The following is a 17,576-nucleotide window of genomic DNA, read 5'->3' on the forward strand; positions in this document are numbered from 1 at the left end:
GCAAGCATGCTCTGATTTGTACAACGTAGAGTATGAAATGTTTGTGAAATGCTACGAAAATTCAGTTTAAATGCCCGTGTTTTGACCATGCTCTCATTCTTAGAACGTAGAATAGGAAATGCTTGTGAAATGCTGCAAAGAATCTGTGTAGGGTGTTATACCTCTCAGAAACTACATGTGTTGAACCATGTCCAAATTCATGGAAGCAGATGCGGCTTTGGAAGCGTTGGTATCTTGAACCAAAACTCACAAAAGATGGCACTTTCAGCATAGAAAATACAAAGAAGATCAATAAAGACATATAATGCAATAAAACGTGCATAGAATTACCTGAGGAGGCGGGTTGATATGCAGCGGCATCCTATATTTCCTTTACCAGAGCAACACACGTGAAGGCTGTGACTTCAAAGGAAAAAATAAAGAAAGAAAATTTGCCTTTTATATCTGCTTGCATTTCCTTAAGCTGATGGAAATGCAGGCGATCGATTGCAAAATAGTATAGAATGTCAGATCCACTAAGGAAAATCAACGCGAGCAGATTTGATTGTAGCTTCACATACTGCCTCTGTGTGCCAATTTTCTGGTGAATATCCGATTGACTGTGCCGTGCGCAACAGAGTTCTTCAATTCAGTGATTACATAGACATTTCAGTCTGTTCACTGCTCTAGATTTCAGCAAATATCCTCTCGATTAAAGTCCATTATATTTGCACTAATCATCATCCATTACCTACAAACAAATAAATAGTTGTTGCGTAGATCATATCTTCTGAACTCTGAACCTACATAAAGCTAGAATATATTACTGAAACCATAAGAATACATGAGAATTTGCTCTGACATTGTGCCACACAAATACAACTATAGCTAACTACCATCCTCACTGTCATATACTCCTTAATAATGAATCACTCTTTCCACTTTCCTGACAAAATGTATAATGTAAAGTTTATTAACAATAGAGGCAAACGAATTGTGGACGGGTTAAAAATAAACTATCAAAATCTTAGGTCCTACCGTAGACATCAACTAAATGGGGATAGAAAGTATGTCTCAAAATTGACATTAAGGAAAATGCAGGTTTGGAACAATTTCAATCAGCCTACATACAAAACACTATTTGTATGGATGATTCCTACAGTTTTTGTTAGATTTTTCAAAGAATACCACAACTACTATAATGTTACATACATTGTCGGCTAGGTAAGCTCCAGAATATGGAAAAGATCTCTATTCAAATATTTGATGCATATATGTAAATGAAAAAAAAAAGAGAATTTCCACCTGAGAAGATCTTCATAGAAATTTTGGTGGCCCTTCACCTCCGTCGCAGAAACATAAGCACACCCTGAACCCAGCTTGTTGCAAATATTATCTGGCTCTCTACGTAGAGAGAGATTAGTACAACACCAATCACCATAGGAAAAAATAGTTCACTCACACAACTTGAAGCCATCATAAATTGCGCAGTAATCTTTATCAACCCAAAATTATCCCCCAATGAGCTTCATGTGAAACATTGCTAAAAAAAACCTAGGGCCTGTACACTAAGCCTGTCTGGATTATCACCAATTATATTGGAGTAATCATCAGTCACAACACAAATCAGAGATCGTTTGAAGGGGAAAAGATCCAACCAAGGATTGAGCCTAAGATTAATAAGGTTAGAGGAATCGATCCAACAAAAAATAGGAAAAGAAGGGGAGGAGATGGCTCACACCTTGCTGCTGGGAGCGAGTTTCGAGTCCCATGAACTTGTACCCTCGCCGGAGGATTTGCCCAGCTCCTCCCACACGGGTTGTTTTCAGGAGGATTGGGGATGGAAGCTAGTATAGTTTATTCCGTTCGAATCAGAGGATGCAGAGGCCGTACGAAGGCAGGGACGGTGGCGGCATAGGCGGGGACAACGGCATCACAGCCACCAATGGCGAACAGGAATTCTTGGAAGACCATGAGAAGGGTTGGCATGGCTCCTTTCCTTTGCCAGAGAGGCAGGAGAGCCGCTGCTGGCACTTATTTCACGAGCGGCACTCGGCGAGCGGGAGGTACCGGTCGTGGGAGCCGGATGCCCGAGGCGTGGGGAGCGGAAGGCGGCTGGTGCGCCCATGCGGTGGTTCATGGGTGTGGAGATGCGCGCGATGGGCTGAGGCCTCGGCCGCCGGCGTGGAGGTAGGGCGGCGCCGCGGCGGGGAGCTTCGACAGTTCGACGCATTTTCGGGGAGGCATGGAGAGGGAGATCGATGGGAGTATTCACCGGCAGACTTGTGGGTGCACTTATTTAGCGAGCGGTTTTCCCGATTGGCTACCGACGCAGGAGGTGGGACGAAACGAAGGAGGACGGACCATGTATCGATTGACGACGGAACTCGTTCGTCTTTTTGAGGTAGGAGAGACTAAAACTTCATACAATTTGAATAAATTTATGCCAGCAGCCTACGGTTAGCAGCACCTCAGAAAACCTAGTAGTACAAAAGGACTCATACTCCCATGGAGTACTCCCTCCCTCCGTTCACAATCACCCTGCGCTCTAGGTTTAGTTAAAGTAAAATTTTACAAAGTTTGACTATAAATATAAGAAAATATATTAATATCTAAAATATAAAATAATTAGTACCATTAGAATCATCTTCAAATGTGTTATTATATTATGTAAATATGTAATTATAGATGTTAATTTTTTCTATATCTTCAGTCAAACTTTAGAAACTTCGACTTTAACTAAAGCTAAAACGCAGAGTAAATAAAAACGGAAGGAGTAGTAGTAAAAATTCAACATAGTACAAAAAGGAAAAGGTAAAAGCAGATCCAGTGATCCACAGTCCACGCAAGTCAAACGCCACTAATCTCAAAGCAGCAGCCCAGCCGAGAGAGCACACGCACGCACTCGCCGTGGACCGTGGCGCCGCCGACCCCTCCGGCGCTCCGCCCCTCCTCCGCCTGCCCACAAACCCCAGTCCAGGGTGCCTCCCATGGCGCCGCCCCTCCTCCTCCTCCGCATCCTCTTCCTCCTAATGGTCGCCGCGGCCGCGTCGGCGGCGGCGCGGCGGGAGGCGTTCCGTCGGGACCCTGGGCACGCGCAGTGGCACCACGGCGCCTTCCACGACGTCGAGGACAGCATCCGCGCCGACGTTCGACGCATGCTCCACACCCGCGCAGAGGTACCTACTCCCCCCCATCGCTCCGCCACTCCCCCGCTAAACCTCCGATCCGAACTCGGCCGGAGCTGAGCAGCTGAGGTCGACTGGATCCGAACTCGATCGGAGCTTGCGGTGCGGTGAATACTATCCCCCGTATATGGGAATATGGGATCCGCGTCTGCCAGCGGATTTCGTTTCTCTCCCTCTCGTTGATATGGAGTTCAATTTTGTTTTTATAGCTGTAGGACGCATAATAAAATTAGAAATTTGGGCTTGCATAAAAGTAGAACTCGAGCTGCCTGAATGTGTCAGAGTATTTACATGAGTTTGCGTTATGAATTATGCCTGTGACTTGGGGCACCGTAGATTAAATTGAGCATGACCTTAGTTTCTGTATGTGTAGTTGGCCACTTACCATGGTAACCAGGAGAGCTAAGCGAACAGTACTGATGTATCTGTAAACATTTGCTATTTCAACGCTGTCCTTTTTTCTTTAGAAAATGTATCAGGTTGCTTTATTAAAGGTTTAAACATCTGTAAAAACACATCGGGAGCATTTTGCAGGTTCCATTTCAAGTGCCCCTCGAGGTTAATGTTGTTCTGATTGGTTTCAATGGTGACGGAGGGTATAGATACCCCTTGGATGGGCACAAGCTCGAACAGTTCCTCAAGATGAGCTTTCCGCTTCATAGGCCCTCTTGTTTCGAGACAGGGGAACCTGTTGATATTGAGCATCATATCGTGTATAATGTCATTGCGGTAAGGGTTCATTTAGCACGGTGATATAATTATTCTTCACTACCATTTTGTCCTTATTATCATCCGGTGCTATTATGAAAATATTAATTACTTCGTTAGGCTGGACAACCAGAGCTTATTTCTCTTGAGAAGTCACTGAAGGAGGCTATGGTTTCTGCAGGAACTGCAAGAGAGGTAGAAATATGTTATTTTCCTACAAAATCATTGTTTGGATGCTGTTCTGATCTTAGTTTACACAAGTCATGGCACTAATTATTTTGTCCCTCGCAGAGTGAATATGGTAGGGAATTCCCCCTCTTTGAGGTAGAAGCAACTGCAGTGGAACATATATTCGAGAGGCTGTACTCATTTATTTTTGATATCGAGCCTGGTCGTTCTACAACTGAGATGGATAGACCTGTACCTGTTGCAATATTTGTTGTTAATTTTGATAAGGTATTGGGACTTCTATCTAGCATTATTCTCTTCTGTAAGCATATGATTCTGATGAAACACTTTTCAAACTCCTAAAATACCTGCATGCAAATTATAGTTAATATCAGTGTGTAGACTTGTACTCTGTTGGAAATATTGAAGTAAAAATTCTTTTTTTGTTGTTGTTTATCTTCCTATTACTATTTGAGGGAAAAGTAGGGGAAAAGCCTGACAGAAATATATTTAAAAATAACTGCACAAAAGGTATTACAAAGGATGAGAAAAGAAAAGAAAAGAAAAGAAGTTAATTCAATCAGTGGGAGTTACATCCTGAACGATACTCACTTTTCTTTAAAAAAAAACAATACTCTCACATTTAATTGATCCAAGTCAAATAGTTTTCTCCATCTAAATTTCATTGATGGTATACTTAATTTTTTTTAATTTATTCGTTTGTAACTACTGACTACATATGCCTGCAGACTATAATTAACACCTTAAACAACATTTGAGAATTTCGATAGAGATAGTCATGCTCATGTAACATCCTTTGCCTTCTGTAACAATTGGGAAGTATGCAGGGATGAGCCCCAGAAGATATTCATAAGAGCCCAAAAATTCATAGTAAACTGGCCAGAGACATAACATGCATACACTTATACTTTGAGAATATTAAGGGAGAGCCCTTCTGGAATATAGTTGAAAGTGTGCAAAATGTAGTATAAGGGAAAATAAAGGAAAATAAGTTGATTCAGCTAGTGGGAGTTGCCGACTTGCATCTTGAACTATACGCACTTTCCTTAGAAAAACAGTAATCTCACTTTTAGGTTTTGAAATTCAATTGATCCAAGTCAAACAATCTCTCCATCTAATTTTTTTTGATGACATATTTTATAAAAAAATATTGTTTTGTTGTAGCTATATATGCCAGCAGCCTACGGTTATCAACACCTCAAACAACATTTTAGATATAGATAGTCATGCTCAGGCAGCATCCTTAGACTCGTGTAACAATTGGAAATATGGAGAGATGAGTCACATAAGACATTGATAAGAGCCTAACAATCCTTGCAGCATGTTTGGTAACTTTGGGGAAAGGGAATGGGAGTTTGGAGTGTGTAGTTTGGTAGAGGATTAGCCTCAGGGAATTTGACTGTTAGTCCCAGTCCCACGTTTGATGCGTCATAGGAATTTGAGGTTCGTGGAGCTTAGCTGTCGCCTGGTCACCTTCCGGCGATGGGAGCCTGTTGGCGCAGGTGAGGCAGGTGCCAACTGAGATAACTGAGATTTCTCTTTAGATGAGGCGTATGGAGCTAACTGAGATTTCTCTCCGAACTGATTTGAGTTCTAGGAAGCTAGCTAATCTTGATCAACTAGCAAAGCTATCTATCTAGCTATGGCAAAAGTAACTAAATTGATCTTCTTGCCCAGCTGAATACACGCACACACGTGAACTACTTCGGCAAGTATCGAGCCTCCTAATTTTCCTCATGTCGCCAGGGACAACCACCTGATTGACTACATACATGTGTCAGCTATGCTGCGATCATTGCTTTCGCCGTGAAAGTACTTCTGCGAGTTGCACCGGTTGACAGGCCAATGCTAACAATTGAACGTGCACCAACAGAATGACACCAACAGCAGTAAGGAACGCTCCTCATCCGCGTATTTGCAGAGGCGTCGCAGCCGTCCGTGTCGACGCTGCACTTGTAGCGGCCGCGCTTGAAGCGTGGACGTGCACGGCCCTTGATGGATCCTCCCCTCCTGAGCGGCAACTGCGGATCCCAGTGGTGTAGTGCCCAATAAAACGATTTTTTTCTACCAACTCCCTATCCCTAGCCGAATTACCTGGTCTCCCCAGGGAATAGATCTGAAGGAGTTTAGCTCTTCAATTCCCCTTCCGTTCCCGTCCTCAAATCCCATTCCTACAAACCAATCAAAGGATTATAAGTCCCACATCCCTCAAACTCCCATTCCCCACCTGCAACTCCCCCAACCAAACACACTGTTAGTGAACTGGTGAGAGAGAACATTCGATTCAGTTTCATCCTTATGTCTTATAAGTACAGTTATAGTTTGAGAATAGTAATTAACATGGACAAATCTCTTCCATGGCAGGTTAGAATGGATCCTCGGAACAAAGAAGCTGATCTTGATAGTTTAATGTATAGTGCAATTGGTGGACTGACAGAACAAGAACTAAAAAAACAAGAAGCAGATTACATCTACCGTTACCGTTACAATGGCGGTGGTGCAACTCAGGTTTGGCTGAGTTCTGGAAGGTAATAAGTTGTTCTCATGGACTGCTTTTTTGTTACAACTTGCAAGAAACCTTGACAGCCAAGAAATTGCATTTTGAGCAGTAAATGTGACCAAAAGTACCCCTTCTGCCCATTACATGATTGCATGAGCGATACAAAGAGTAGTCTAAAAAAAGTGTATCAATATTTCTGAACTATTTGCTGCTCCATTGCACTTTTCCCAGATGATCATTTTGTTTTCCTAATTTTAATGTTCTTCATGTTTCATTATTTGTACTATTGGATTTTTGTTCTATCACTTATTTATACCATAATAATCTTTAATGTTGGTCTTTAACAACGATGATTTATTGGCCTACCCTTGGGAATCACAAAAAAGCTTTATCCCCTTGTTTTCTGTCCTGAAAAAACAGCTAGGCTGTAACAGGCAATCTTTTTTGAGTCTTTCAGTCGAAAGAACAATTTACTGAATCCGGTATCCTTGTTTTCTTCCAAAAAAGATACTCCCTCCTGTCCATATTATTTGTTGCTGATTCGCATGTATGTACACACATTTTAGTGTCTGTTCACTCGCTGCAGCGTCTAGTATGGATCAGAGGGAGTAGTTTTCCCCAAGAGGCTCAGGGTATGATCTGTAGTGCAAGTAAGGCCGAGACGTCTTATTCAGCATTGCTAAAATAATCATATTCGCCTTTTCCTTCTCACTTTGTTGTTAGTTGCTAGCCATCAGGGCTTCAAATCCTGGCAGGAATTGGCTAGTTCCCATTATTTTAGTCAATCCCAAGTTGACCTTGTATTTGCAAACTAACTGAAATTTGGATTAACTTTCCTTTACTTTGGAAGTAAGCATATACGAGTGATTATGGGATATGAAGGAACACGGACACTTAAGAAATATATACAAAGAGAAAAGGTTTAGTAAGCCGGAAAATAATTGGTCTCTGGCATATTAAACACTAGACATGATCAAGGATTGAACACAAACAGAATTTTGTACCCTGGTTGCCATGACTCGTTGAATTACATATCATATTTTCTGTGCACGTCTTATTCGTAAAGACTAAAGAGTGCTCCTTGTATATCACAGTCATGCCATACTGTTAATTGTTGCACGTTAGAGCAAATTTCTTTTATCATATACTGAAGTTTTAACAGATTGCATTTTAGTTATACATGCTCTAAACCACCAGTGATTACTCTTGCAGATTTGTTGTAATAGATCTGTCAGCAGGCCCTTGTACATATGGGAAAATAGAAACAGAAGAAGGCAGCGTTAGTTATAGGTCAATGCCGCGGCTGTCAAATATAATCTTCCCACGAGGACTTGCTGCTCCAAGTGCTACTAACACACAAAATATTTTTATGGGGCAGCTTGGAGGTTTAATTTCAACTACCATTGAGCATGTGATAGCTCCTGACATCAGGTATTACCAGGAATTTCTTTTGAATGGAATTACTTCATAATCCATAGATAACTGTAATGTAATATATTTTATGTAGATCGACATAGTTAGTAGGAAATCGCAATAACAAATTGTCGTATGAAGTATTCAATTTATCTCTCAAAATATATTTGATCTGTCACTCACATGCATGTGTGTACAAAATCCATTCTCTTTTGGCATATGTGTGTGTGTTATTACAACAAGTATATTCATATATTGGTTGTAATAGCATTTTATATTGTGGGACAGAGGGACTACTTAGAAATGCAAAAGCTAAACTCAGCTATCAGGAATAAGGATCAGGTTTAATCACCTCCCTATCTTAGTGTGGTCTTTGACACTTTTGTGTCACAAGTTCCTTGTATGCATCTTGCCCGCGTACTTGGAACCTGTAGCATGTACTAGGTTACTGTGTTTTCATTATATCTGCATAACCCATCCTTACAGAAGACAGTGCCTTAGTTTGTTTGGTCATCTCTGGGCATGGAAGTATGACATAAATAATTGGAGTTTAGTTTTTTCCAGCTTTATAGGTTCAGGTTAAATCAGAAGAAGGGATTGACCAACTGTACATAAGTAATCTGTCAATTGAATATGTTGTAGGATTCCACTGCCTCACCAAGGAGGGGGGCTGTCTTTCCTTCATAGTAGGTTTAAGCACTGAATCTTCTATTTTGCCTGTTATTCTGATATGTCCTTTAAAAAAATCCAGGTTTGAAACTGTTGACATGACATTGAGGTTGCTTGTACCTATCATTGTGCTACAGAACCACAATAGGTACAACATTCTTCAAGCTGGTCACAACAACAGTATAGATGTTCAAGCTATTGAAAGAGAGGTTAGTTGACTTTCATACGCAACCCATATATACATCTTTATGTTACCAAAGCCACAGTATTATGTAGTCAACTTTCTAGTTCATTTTGTTCATGCACTAGTTAAGTTTATTTAGTTCTCGCAAAAAAAAATAGGAGGACCATTCCTATTAAAAATTATATAGGGCAACAACATATGTTCTCCATTCCCATTACCATGAAATGGCATCGCAAATCTCGAGAGTGTCCAAAAGCATTATGGAAATGTGGTTCATCTGGAAGAATTAACATATTAAAATAAGATATAAAGTTGTGGATACTCCATTGTATTTCGTTTCATTTGTTGGGAGAAATTGTCACTTATACAAAATAGGAACAAGGCAATGTAAATTTATTGTATACAATCACAGTGATGTCAAGGGTATATGGTCCTTCCTATTGGTCTAGGACCTGGATGTTCTCTTGAGTCCTTGTAATATTTTTTCCCTTTGGCTATGCAATACATCAAGGTCTATCGAGGATGGCAAAATTATTTTTAGACGTCAAGAGAGGACGGGGTAGACCAAACTTGACATGGGAGGAGTCCGTAAAGAGAGATCTGATGGACTGGAGTATCACCAAAGAACTAGCCATGGAAAGAGCCGCGTGGAAGCTTGCTATCCATGTGCCAGAACCAATGGTTGGTTACGAGACCTTATGGGTTTCACCTCTAGCCTACCCCAACTTGTTTGGGAATAAAGGCTTGGTTGTTGTTTGTTTGTTTTGCTTTGAGGCTGCGAGCAAAGCTTTCCCAATCAGTATTGGTTCCAGCGCTGTTGACTGTTCATTGTTCTTTCACAATCGATAGTGCCAATGGGATTTCACATTTCATTCAAAATGTCTCTTTGCAGGTTTATAATAGCTATTAAATGCCTGTGGCAAACCCCTGTGAATAGTTTTCATGTCTTTTTGCCAAGAATTAAAAGTTACAAGTATGGAGTGATGATCTGTCTTGCAGCTACAACTTGTCTTGTTGAAAGCTTGTCTTGAATGTATTATGGGTCACATTGTTCAATTTAGGAAGCTTAGGATCATCATGATTCAATATTGATTGAAAATGGATAGCAGTACAATCATGTGTTGACCTAAATATCAAGTACACATGATTATCGATTAGTGACCTACGAGACATGTGTACGTCTGTTTATTTTAACCTTGTGACCTCAATTGCTACAACAACCATGCATGCTCCTTGGTGTTTTTCAGGTCAAAAAGATGGTCCATGCTGGGCAGGAGGTTATAGTAATTTCTGGTTCGCATGCACTGCATGATCATGAAAAGTTAGCGGTTGCAGTTTCCAAAGCAATGCGTAGCCACTCTCTTCATGAAACAAAGAGTGATGGTCGATTTCATGTCCGCACCAAAACATACTTAGATGGAGCTATACTCAAAGAGGTATGTTGGAGTTGGATTTTAGCTTTATTAAAATGCAGCATGTTGTATTGCAAGGGCATAATTTTCACTATGGTAGCTTCATAGCCATACTTACCCTCAGATCTTGGTTGAAAGAGACACTTGTGGGGAAATTAACATAATCAGGTATTTATGTAGCAGGATGGAAGATTCTCACGTGGAGAACAATACACTAGACTTCATCTGGCCTGTTAGCCATCTCTTCCTAATACCTTGAGAATAAACAAGCACAACACTTATAATCTGTAATCTACTTATGCTTGGAAAAAGGCTGAACCAAGTGGAGATTACAGACGTTTTGGCACCAGGTGTAGAAGACCATACTTAATGTGGCTGTTGACTTCTATGAAATTATGAAACCTGAAGAACCACAAGGCAGACTAATTAGAGGGGAAATTATACAGATGGATTCCAAATGCTTATCTTACTACATTTCAACTGCAATATTCCAATGTGGGTTATACTAACTGGTACAGGAAATGGAACGTTCTGCTGATGTGCTGTCGGCTGGTTTATTGGAAGTTGCGGATCCTTCCCTCTCAAGTAGATACTTCCTGAAGCAGGTGTGTAATATTTTCTGTATGAATATACTGAAACTTCACGCCAGTATCATGAATTATGATACCTTTTTTCAAGTATGGGTCTGATGTACGACAAACTTTATTTTTGTCAACAACAGCATTGGATGGAGGAGCAAGATAATGTACAAGATTCTATCAAGCACAAGCCCATTTGGGAATCTTACATGCCCAGGAATAAGAAAGAAAAAAGAGGTGGAAAAAAGAAACATGGATCTATGTACAAAACTTATGGAACCAGAGTAATTCCAGTGTAAGCAACCCCACACAGAGAGATTAAGTGTAACATTTCAAACTCATACTGTGTCCGGTAAATATATAACAAGGATAAAACTGTAAGTGATAAATTAAGAAGGATAAGAAGACAAGAGTCACTTTTCACATGGATTTTGTCCTTTTGGCTTTCTGTGAATTTAGGGAGTTAAAATATGGTGCATCCTCAAATATTGCGCTAGACAAATAAGAAGTATCATTTGTGCATGGAAGTAGAACTATTGACATGATACTTTAAGAATCGGGATCCTAAGAATGCTTTGCTGAGGCAGATGGTGCACTTTCAACTTTTTGCTGATTTCTTTTTGAATCACAGTTTTGTATTATCATTGGCTGAAGTTGATGCTGAGCTTATGATGGAAGAGGAAAGTCTTGTTTGGACAAGTAAAGATGTTGTAATTGTACTGGAGCATAACAATAAAATGATTCCTCTAAGGTATGTTGAACTTTTATGTACAGGCAAATTTGTTTTATGGATGCCTGCACTGCATGAGTTCTAGTTGCTGCTGTGTTTAAGTGTCCTTTTGATGTTGCAGCTACGTGTCAGAAACAAATAGGCAGTTTGCTTATCCATCTCTAGCACAGCGCCACATCTTGGCTGGTTTGGCTTCCGCGGTTGGAGGTCTGAGTGCACCGTACGAACGGGCATCACGTATTCATGAAAGACCAATTGTGAACTGGCTGTGGTCTGCAGGATGCCATCCTTTTGGACCATTCTCGAACTCCTCTCAGCTCAGTCAAATCCTTCAGGATGTTGCACTGGTAATGTCAACGAACAACTCATATTCCATTTTCCTTAATGCAATGATAGGAGTATGGCTGTATGGGAGGAAGAGCAATGCTAACATGTAAAAATGAGGTGTTGTTATAATAGTTGTTCAGGCCTTCCATAGTTTGTGAAACGTTGAGTTCAGGCCCGATATACATCCATTGCTTGTTACCATCCATTGACCAGTTTCTAACAATTGTTCCATGTGCGTTTGGGACATGATAGGTTGTGTATGTATTTTCTCTATTATCTCGTTGCCATCTGTGTCCAGAAAGTCTGGGTATAAGCATAAACAAACGTCATGTTTCCTTTATAACCAATGTAAACTCTGCTTGAAATTCGGATTTCTTAACCTGTGTCGACATGTATGCCTACCATAGTTTGTGAAACGTTGAGTTCAGGCCCAATATACACTCCATTGCTTGTTGCCATCCATTGACCAGTTTCTGACAATTGTTCCATGTGCGTTAGGGGCATGATAGGTTGTGCATTTATTTTCTCTACTATCTTGCCGCATTTGTGTCGAGGAAGTCTGGGTATATGCATAAACAAACGTCATGTTTCCTTTATAACCAATGTGAACTGCTTCAAATTCGATTCCTTAACCTGTGTCCACATGTATGCCTACCATCGACAACAAAATGCATTCTCAGTGCAATTATTGATTATAAAATACGTCTCTAGCGGCTTTTGCAACTCATTTAAAGCTGCTATCTACAAACCCTGCCTTCTGCTGTTGCCATATTACTTATTGATAACTTATAATTCTTTAATGTGTAGAGAACTACAATTTATGCACGGGTGGATGCAGCTCTTCGCAAAATAAGGGACACATCGGAGGTCATTTGACATTCAATTGAACTTGTCATCATTTGATTATTTTCTTGACGCGCACGCAAACTAAAACTGTGGCTGGTTGTTGGTGCAGTCCGTTCAATCTTTTGCGTCAGAGCATCTTAAGACGCCATTAGGAGAACCTGTTAAAGGTAATAAAAACAAGTCCAACACTGATTTATGGGTAGAGAAATTCTACAAGAAGGTAACCACGCTGCCGGAGCCTTTCCCCCATGATCTTGTTGAGCGGTTAGAAGAGTACCTGGATGTAAGTACATGTTTCATACATTGCACTAGTCTGCCTTTTAGTGTGACAGTTCTGCCTGGACCTGATATCCTTTTCTTCTGCGCCCCATTTCAGAGGCTTGAGGGACAACTTGTGGATCTCTCTTCCTTGCTCTATGACCATCGTCTGGTTGATGCTTCTCAAAACAGTTCTGACATCCTACAGAGCACTATATTTACAGAACAGTATGTTACTTTATCTGGAGTCAAATCTCCAACTAGTTCTTTTTTTTGTTTACCTTTAAGCCAAGTGTATAGGAAAAAGACATTTTTCTTGTTTGTTTGCTGATTAGTTTTCTCCAGATTTACCCTTTCTTTGGAATCATTCTTGTGACTTTTGTTTGGACAGGTACGTAGAACGTGTCTTGTCCGCGGAGAGAGACAAGATGAAGTGCTGCCGCATTGAATATAGTCATCCAAAACAGTCATCCCAGGCTTTTGTCTACGGAGGGATCTTTCTGGCCGGGTTCCTTGTGTACTCACTGGTTATTTTCTTCTCTTCACCAGTTCGATAACTCACAGAATCACCGGATGAAGGCACTTGAGGATTTTCTCTATGGTGACAAGATGGTAAAGATGGGTGCGTCAAGGATGTGCATGGAGCCATGAACTAACATCGTGTTGTATTAGCTAGGGGTTGTCTCTCGAAAAGAAAAATGTTAGGGGCTATCTCGGACTAGATCTCAGCTAAAAAGATATCGGATTATACCACAGTTTTGTCTATGAGATGTTATTTCTCAGTACTTGTTCCGTTGGAATCCCCCAGTACTTTTCTCGGCTGGCCCCTCTTGATCCGCTTGGCCTCGTTTTCTCGGCTGGCCCCACTTGATCCGCTTGGCCTCGTTTCGATTGCCACGGTGAGACGACGTTGGTGTCTGCAAAGCTGTGGTGGCGCGTGGCGGTGGGCGGCAAGCATGGTGGTGCACGATGTAGCGTTTGGGGCGGGGTTGCGAGGGTCAGGAGAAATCCCTGTCGGTTTGGCTGATGCCAACGCGGTGGCTTCCACGGGCGCCACCCTACCTTCCTGAAGGGTGTGGGGTGAAGCCTTTCTCCCTTGCCCGTGTGTGGTAGAGTGCTAGGAGCGCGGTGGAAATCTCCGGTGGGCTGCGAGATATATTCGTTTTTTCGTCAATCCGACCTCTTTGACATTTTTTTCTCTTTTCTTTCTTTTATGTTTTCTCTTGGACGTGCTCGTGTGCTGGTTGCAATGTTGTATCGGATGTTTGCTATATTAATATAGCGGGGCGAAAGTTCATGATCCGTAGGTGGCAATGTTGTATCGGATGTTTGCTATATTAATATAGCGGGGTGAAAGTTCATGATCCGTAGGTGGCGTTACGGTTTTCCCCGTTTTGCAGTTTATTTTGCAGTTTATTACTGCACATTACATAAGGAAATGCAACTCGGCTATGCTCTAGAGTGCTAGGACCGCGGTGGAAATCTTTCGGTGGGCGCAGCGGCTGCGAGGCATCTTTGTTTTTTTGTCAATCCGACCTCTTCAACATTCTTTTTTCTTTTCTTTCTTTCATGTTTTCTCTTGGATGTGCTCGTGTGCTGTTTGCCCCAGCTGTGGTTGCAATGTTATATCGGATGTTTGATATATTAATATAGCGGGACAAAAGCCTATTTCAAAGTCAGTTCATGATCTGATCCGTAGGTGGCGTTACGGTTTTCCCCGTATTGCAGTTTATTACATACGGAAATTCAACTCGGCTATGCTCTAGGGTGCATATGCCCCCCCCCCCCCCCACCTAAAAACATATTTTTAATTATTAAAAAAAATTCAACAAAAAAAATTGTGTATATACATCTCGATTTGCACATATACATCTCGACCATGTGTGTTCGTGCTATTTCGTGAAAAAATTGATATTTCTTGTGGTCGATGTAAAAAAAAGATAAAATATGTCTCGCAAAAAGCCTTTTATTTAGCACCAATTTTTTTTTTTACATAGCCTAAACGACAAGTCGATTTTCATGCAAAGATTTTGCGCGCAAGTAGTACAGGTGAATTGTTCGTTTGAATTTTTTGGCATATCAAAATATATTAAAGATGCATTTTAAAATAAAGAAAGTATTATACACTTAAAACGCCAAAACAATAATAAAGGCACCTTCATGGTGAAAGTAAACACTTGTCTTTTTCTGTTTTCATCAAAACATTGGATATTCACGTTGGTTCATTTTAGATGCTCCCATCCGTGTTTAGTCTATTCCGTCCACTCTGTCCAATATACTATCTTAATTCTTAAATCATAGTGCATTCTGGAGTCAATTTTCTGTTCATATATTCGAGAGATTGAGCCAGCAAAGCCAAATAAGAATAAATAAAATAGAAGGAAAATGGATCATTGGCTTTTTATCGGCGTGTAAAGAAAGCCAAGTGAGACTCGGAAAAGGAACCGGCTGTGTGATGAGGCACGCACGATGGATCATCGGCTCCATTGGCAGTGCTCCCGGTCTCCCGGATGTCTCGGAACAAGCAGGCGAGCAGGTGGCGGTCGTAGTCCATGGTGGTGTATTGCACCACATGGCTGAAGTACCTGACGGCCTCGTCGTGGGTGACCATGCAGTGCATGATCCCGCTTCGCCGGAGCACCTCCACGTCCCGCGCCGTGTTCACCAGAGACCCCACGAGCGCCACGAACCCGGTCACCAGGTTCCCCCCGTCCAGCTGCCTCGCCGCTCGGCCGCCGCCCTGCTCGAACGCCACCAGGTTGGCCAGCAGCACCTTGGCGGCCTCGTCCACCACGAACGCCGGCATGTGCAGCACGCCGTACCGGAAGCTGATGTCGAACATGTCGCGCGGGGTCGGCTTCCGCTTGAACGTCACGCCGGCGTCCTCCATCTTGGCCGCCTGCGGGACCATCGACGTCAGCCGCCCCTTCACGGCGCCGTCGCTGGACCGCGGGGACGGGACCGGCGACTGCTTCCACACGGCAAGTGACGCGCCGTTGGCGTCGCCGTTGCCGTTGCCGTTGGCCTTGCGCGCCTTGATGTCGCCGGCGTCCGTGGCCGGGTTGCGCACGTTGCACTCGTAGTGCAGGTGCAGCAGGTGGTGGATCGTCTTGCCGCTGCGCGGCCGGATGGCACGGCTGGACGGCAGGTCGCCGGCGAAGGCCTTGTAGAAGATGTCGAGGAGCGCCTCGCGATCGCCCTCGCCGGGGAAGGCGAGGGCGTGCAGCTTCTCGAGGACGAAGAAGGGGATCTGGTTCTCGAGGAGGAGCACGTCGTGGTACATGTGCTGCCACGCCCACTTGGCGCCCCCCGGCGCGGCCAGCTGCCCCTCGCCCTTGCACAGGAAGAACTCGAGCAGGAAGCAGCCGTCCAGCACCAGCATCTCCGCGAAGTCGTCGGCGCCCACCTCGTCGAACCCCTCCGCGTAGCACCGCCGCGCGTCGGCCTCGAGCGCGGACGCCGCGCGCAGGCACGCGCCCAGCTGGCCGTCGTCGGCGTTGCCGGTGCTCCCCCGCGAGAGGAAGTCCCGCAGGAGGCGCCACTTGTGCTGCTGCGCGGCGCCGAGCCCGGCGCGGCCGTGGTAGTAGGGCCCCACGGACACGACCTTGGGCTCGTACAGGTCGGGGTGCCGCCCGCGCACGGTGGCCGGGAGGCGGAAGATCGTGTAGGGGTCCTCGGCCTCCGAGTGCACCGCGTCGACGCGCCGCTGCATCGCCTCCACGCGCGCGTCGCGGAAGAACCGGCTCTTCTGTGCCGCGTCGGCAGCAGACCCGCTGCCATTCCTCTCGTCCTCCATGGCGATCGTGCCAGGCGAAAGCGCGCGCGCGCTTGGGGAGAAGAGAACAATTATGCGGCGAGGCGCCGGCAAGGGGTTTTAAAAGAGGGATGAGATCATCGGAAAGACAGCGAGAGGCGTGGCGGGAACGGAGTTGTACCTCACCTGGCACGACCGTGAACTCCCAATTTCTTACGGACGGTGTCTAACTGTCTATGACTTCCAGCTACGGTACTTGACGAAACTATGCTGCGGGCCTGCGGCGATCTCGTCTATGCTAGTGGCTCGTTGCGAGAAGACTTTCACTGGACACGATAAAATACCATGTTTTAATTTTATCTAAATTTAAATGTATCAAAGACACTAGTATATTGGAACGTTGATGTTCCCGTTCACTAATGTAAAACCTTTGAACCCTAATATATTCACACGTTCACGCCCTCGTTCACAAATGTAAAACTTTTGGACCCTAATACATTGGCACGTTCGCGCACTCGTTCTCTACCGCGAAGTATAGGTAGACCCACAATTTTGTCTTTTTTTCAGAGAAATCAAAAGTTGTCATCCAAATTGTCACTAGACATAGACCAAAATGAGCAACACCTTACACACAATAACACATAGAGACAAGCATTTATGAAAAAGGCAATGTCTTACATTAGTGAATAGAGGTGTACTTCCTCCATTTCAAATTAGTTCACGCGGTTTAAAAAAAAGCGAACCTACATAATAAAACACGTCTAGATACATATGAGTGTATATAGGACAAGTTTGACTAAATCTCCGTTCACTAATTTGGTACGGGCGGTACAGATTTCTA

The 17,576-nt window shown here is 43.2% G+C and overlaps 1 protein-coding gene and 1 pseudogene across 1 annotated transcript; one reads left to right on the forward strand and one right to left on the reverse strand.

Moving 5' to 3' along the window:
• The first annotated feature begins 2,969 nt into the window (after positions 1-2,969).
• LOC124695539 lies at positions 2,970-13,766 on the forward strand. The gene is made up of 16 exons (XM_047228373.1): positions 2,970-3,158; positions 3,702-3,896; positions 3,996-4,070; positions 4,167-4,331; positions 6,429-6,592; positions 7,777-7,995; positions 8,729-8,855; positions 10,078-10,266; positions 10,761-10,847; positions 10,964-11,115; positions 11,452-11,571; positions 11,672-11,897; positions 12,685-12,744; positions 12,833-13,006; positions 13,100-13,209; positions 13,373-13,766. The coding sequence occupies exons 1-16, from the start codon at positions 2,970-2,972 to the stop codon at positions 13,536-13,538; spliced, it is 2,418 nt and encodes an 805-aa protein (XP_047084329.1). The 3' UTR covers positions 13,539-13,766.
• A 1,689-nt stretch (positions 13,767-15,455) lies between these two features.
• LOC124695541 lies at positions 15,456-16,777 on the reverse strand (annotated as a pseudogene).
• Positions 16,778-17,576: the final 799 nt, after the last annotated feature.

The sequence above is a fragment of the Lolium rigidum genome, chromosome 3 (genome assembly GCF_022539505.1).
Source record: "Lolium rigidum isolate FL_2022 chromosome 3, APGP_CSIRO_Lrig_0.1, whole genome shotgun sequence".
Classification (NCBI taxonomy): domain Eukaryota; kingdom Viridiplantae; phylum Streptophyta; class Magnoliopsida; order Poales; family Poaceae; genus Lolium; species Lolium rigidum.

Bases quoted from the DNA above. Each gene is read 5' to 3' on its own strand.
- LOC124695539 (XM_047228373.1), top strand. From the start codon at position 2,970: ATGGCGCCGCCCCTCCTCCTCCTCCGCATCCTCTTCCTCCTAATGGTC. The intron at 4,332-6,428 runs GTATTGGGACTT...CTTCCATGGCAG, and splicing joins TTGTTGTTAATTTTGATAAG to GTTAGAATGGATCCTCGGAA. The intron at 11,572-11,671 runs GTATGTTGAACT...TTGATGTTGCAG, and splicing joins AATAAAATGATTCCTCTAAG to CTACGTGTCAGAAACAAATA.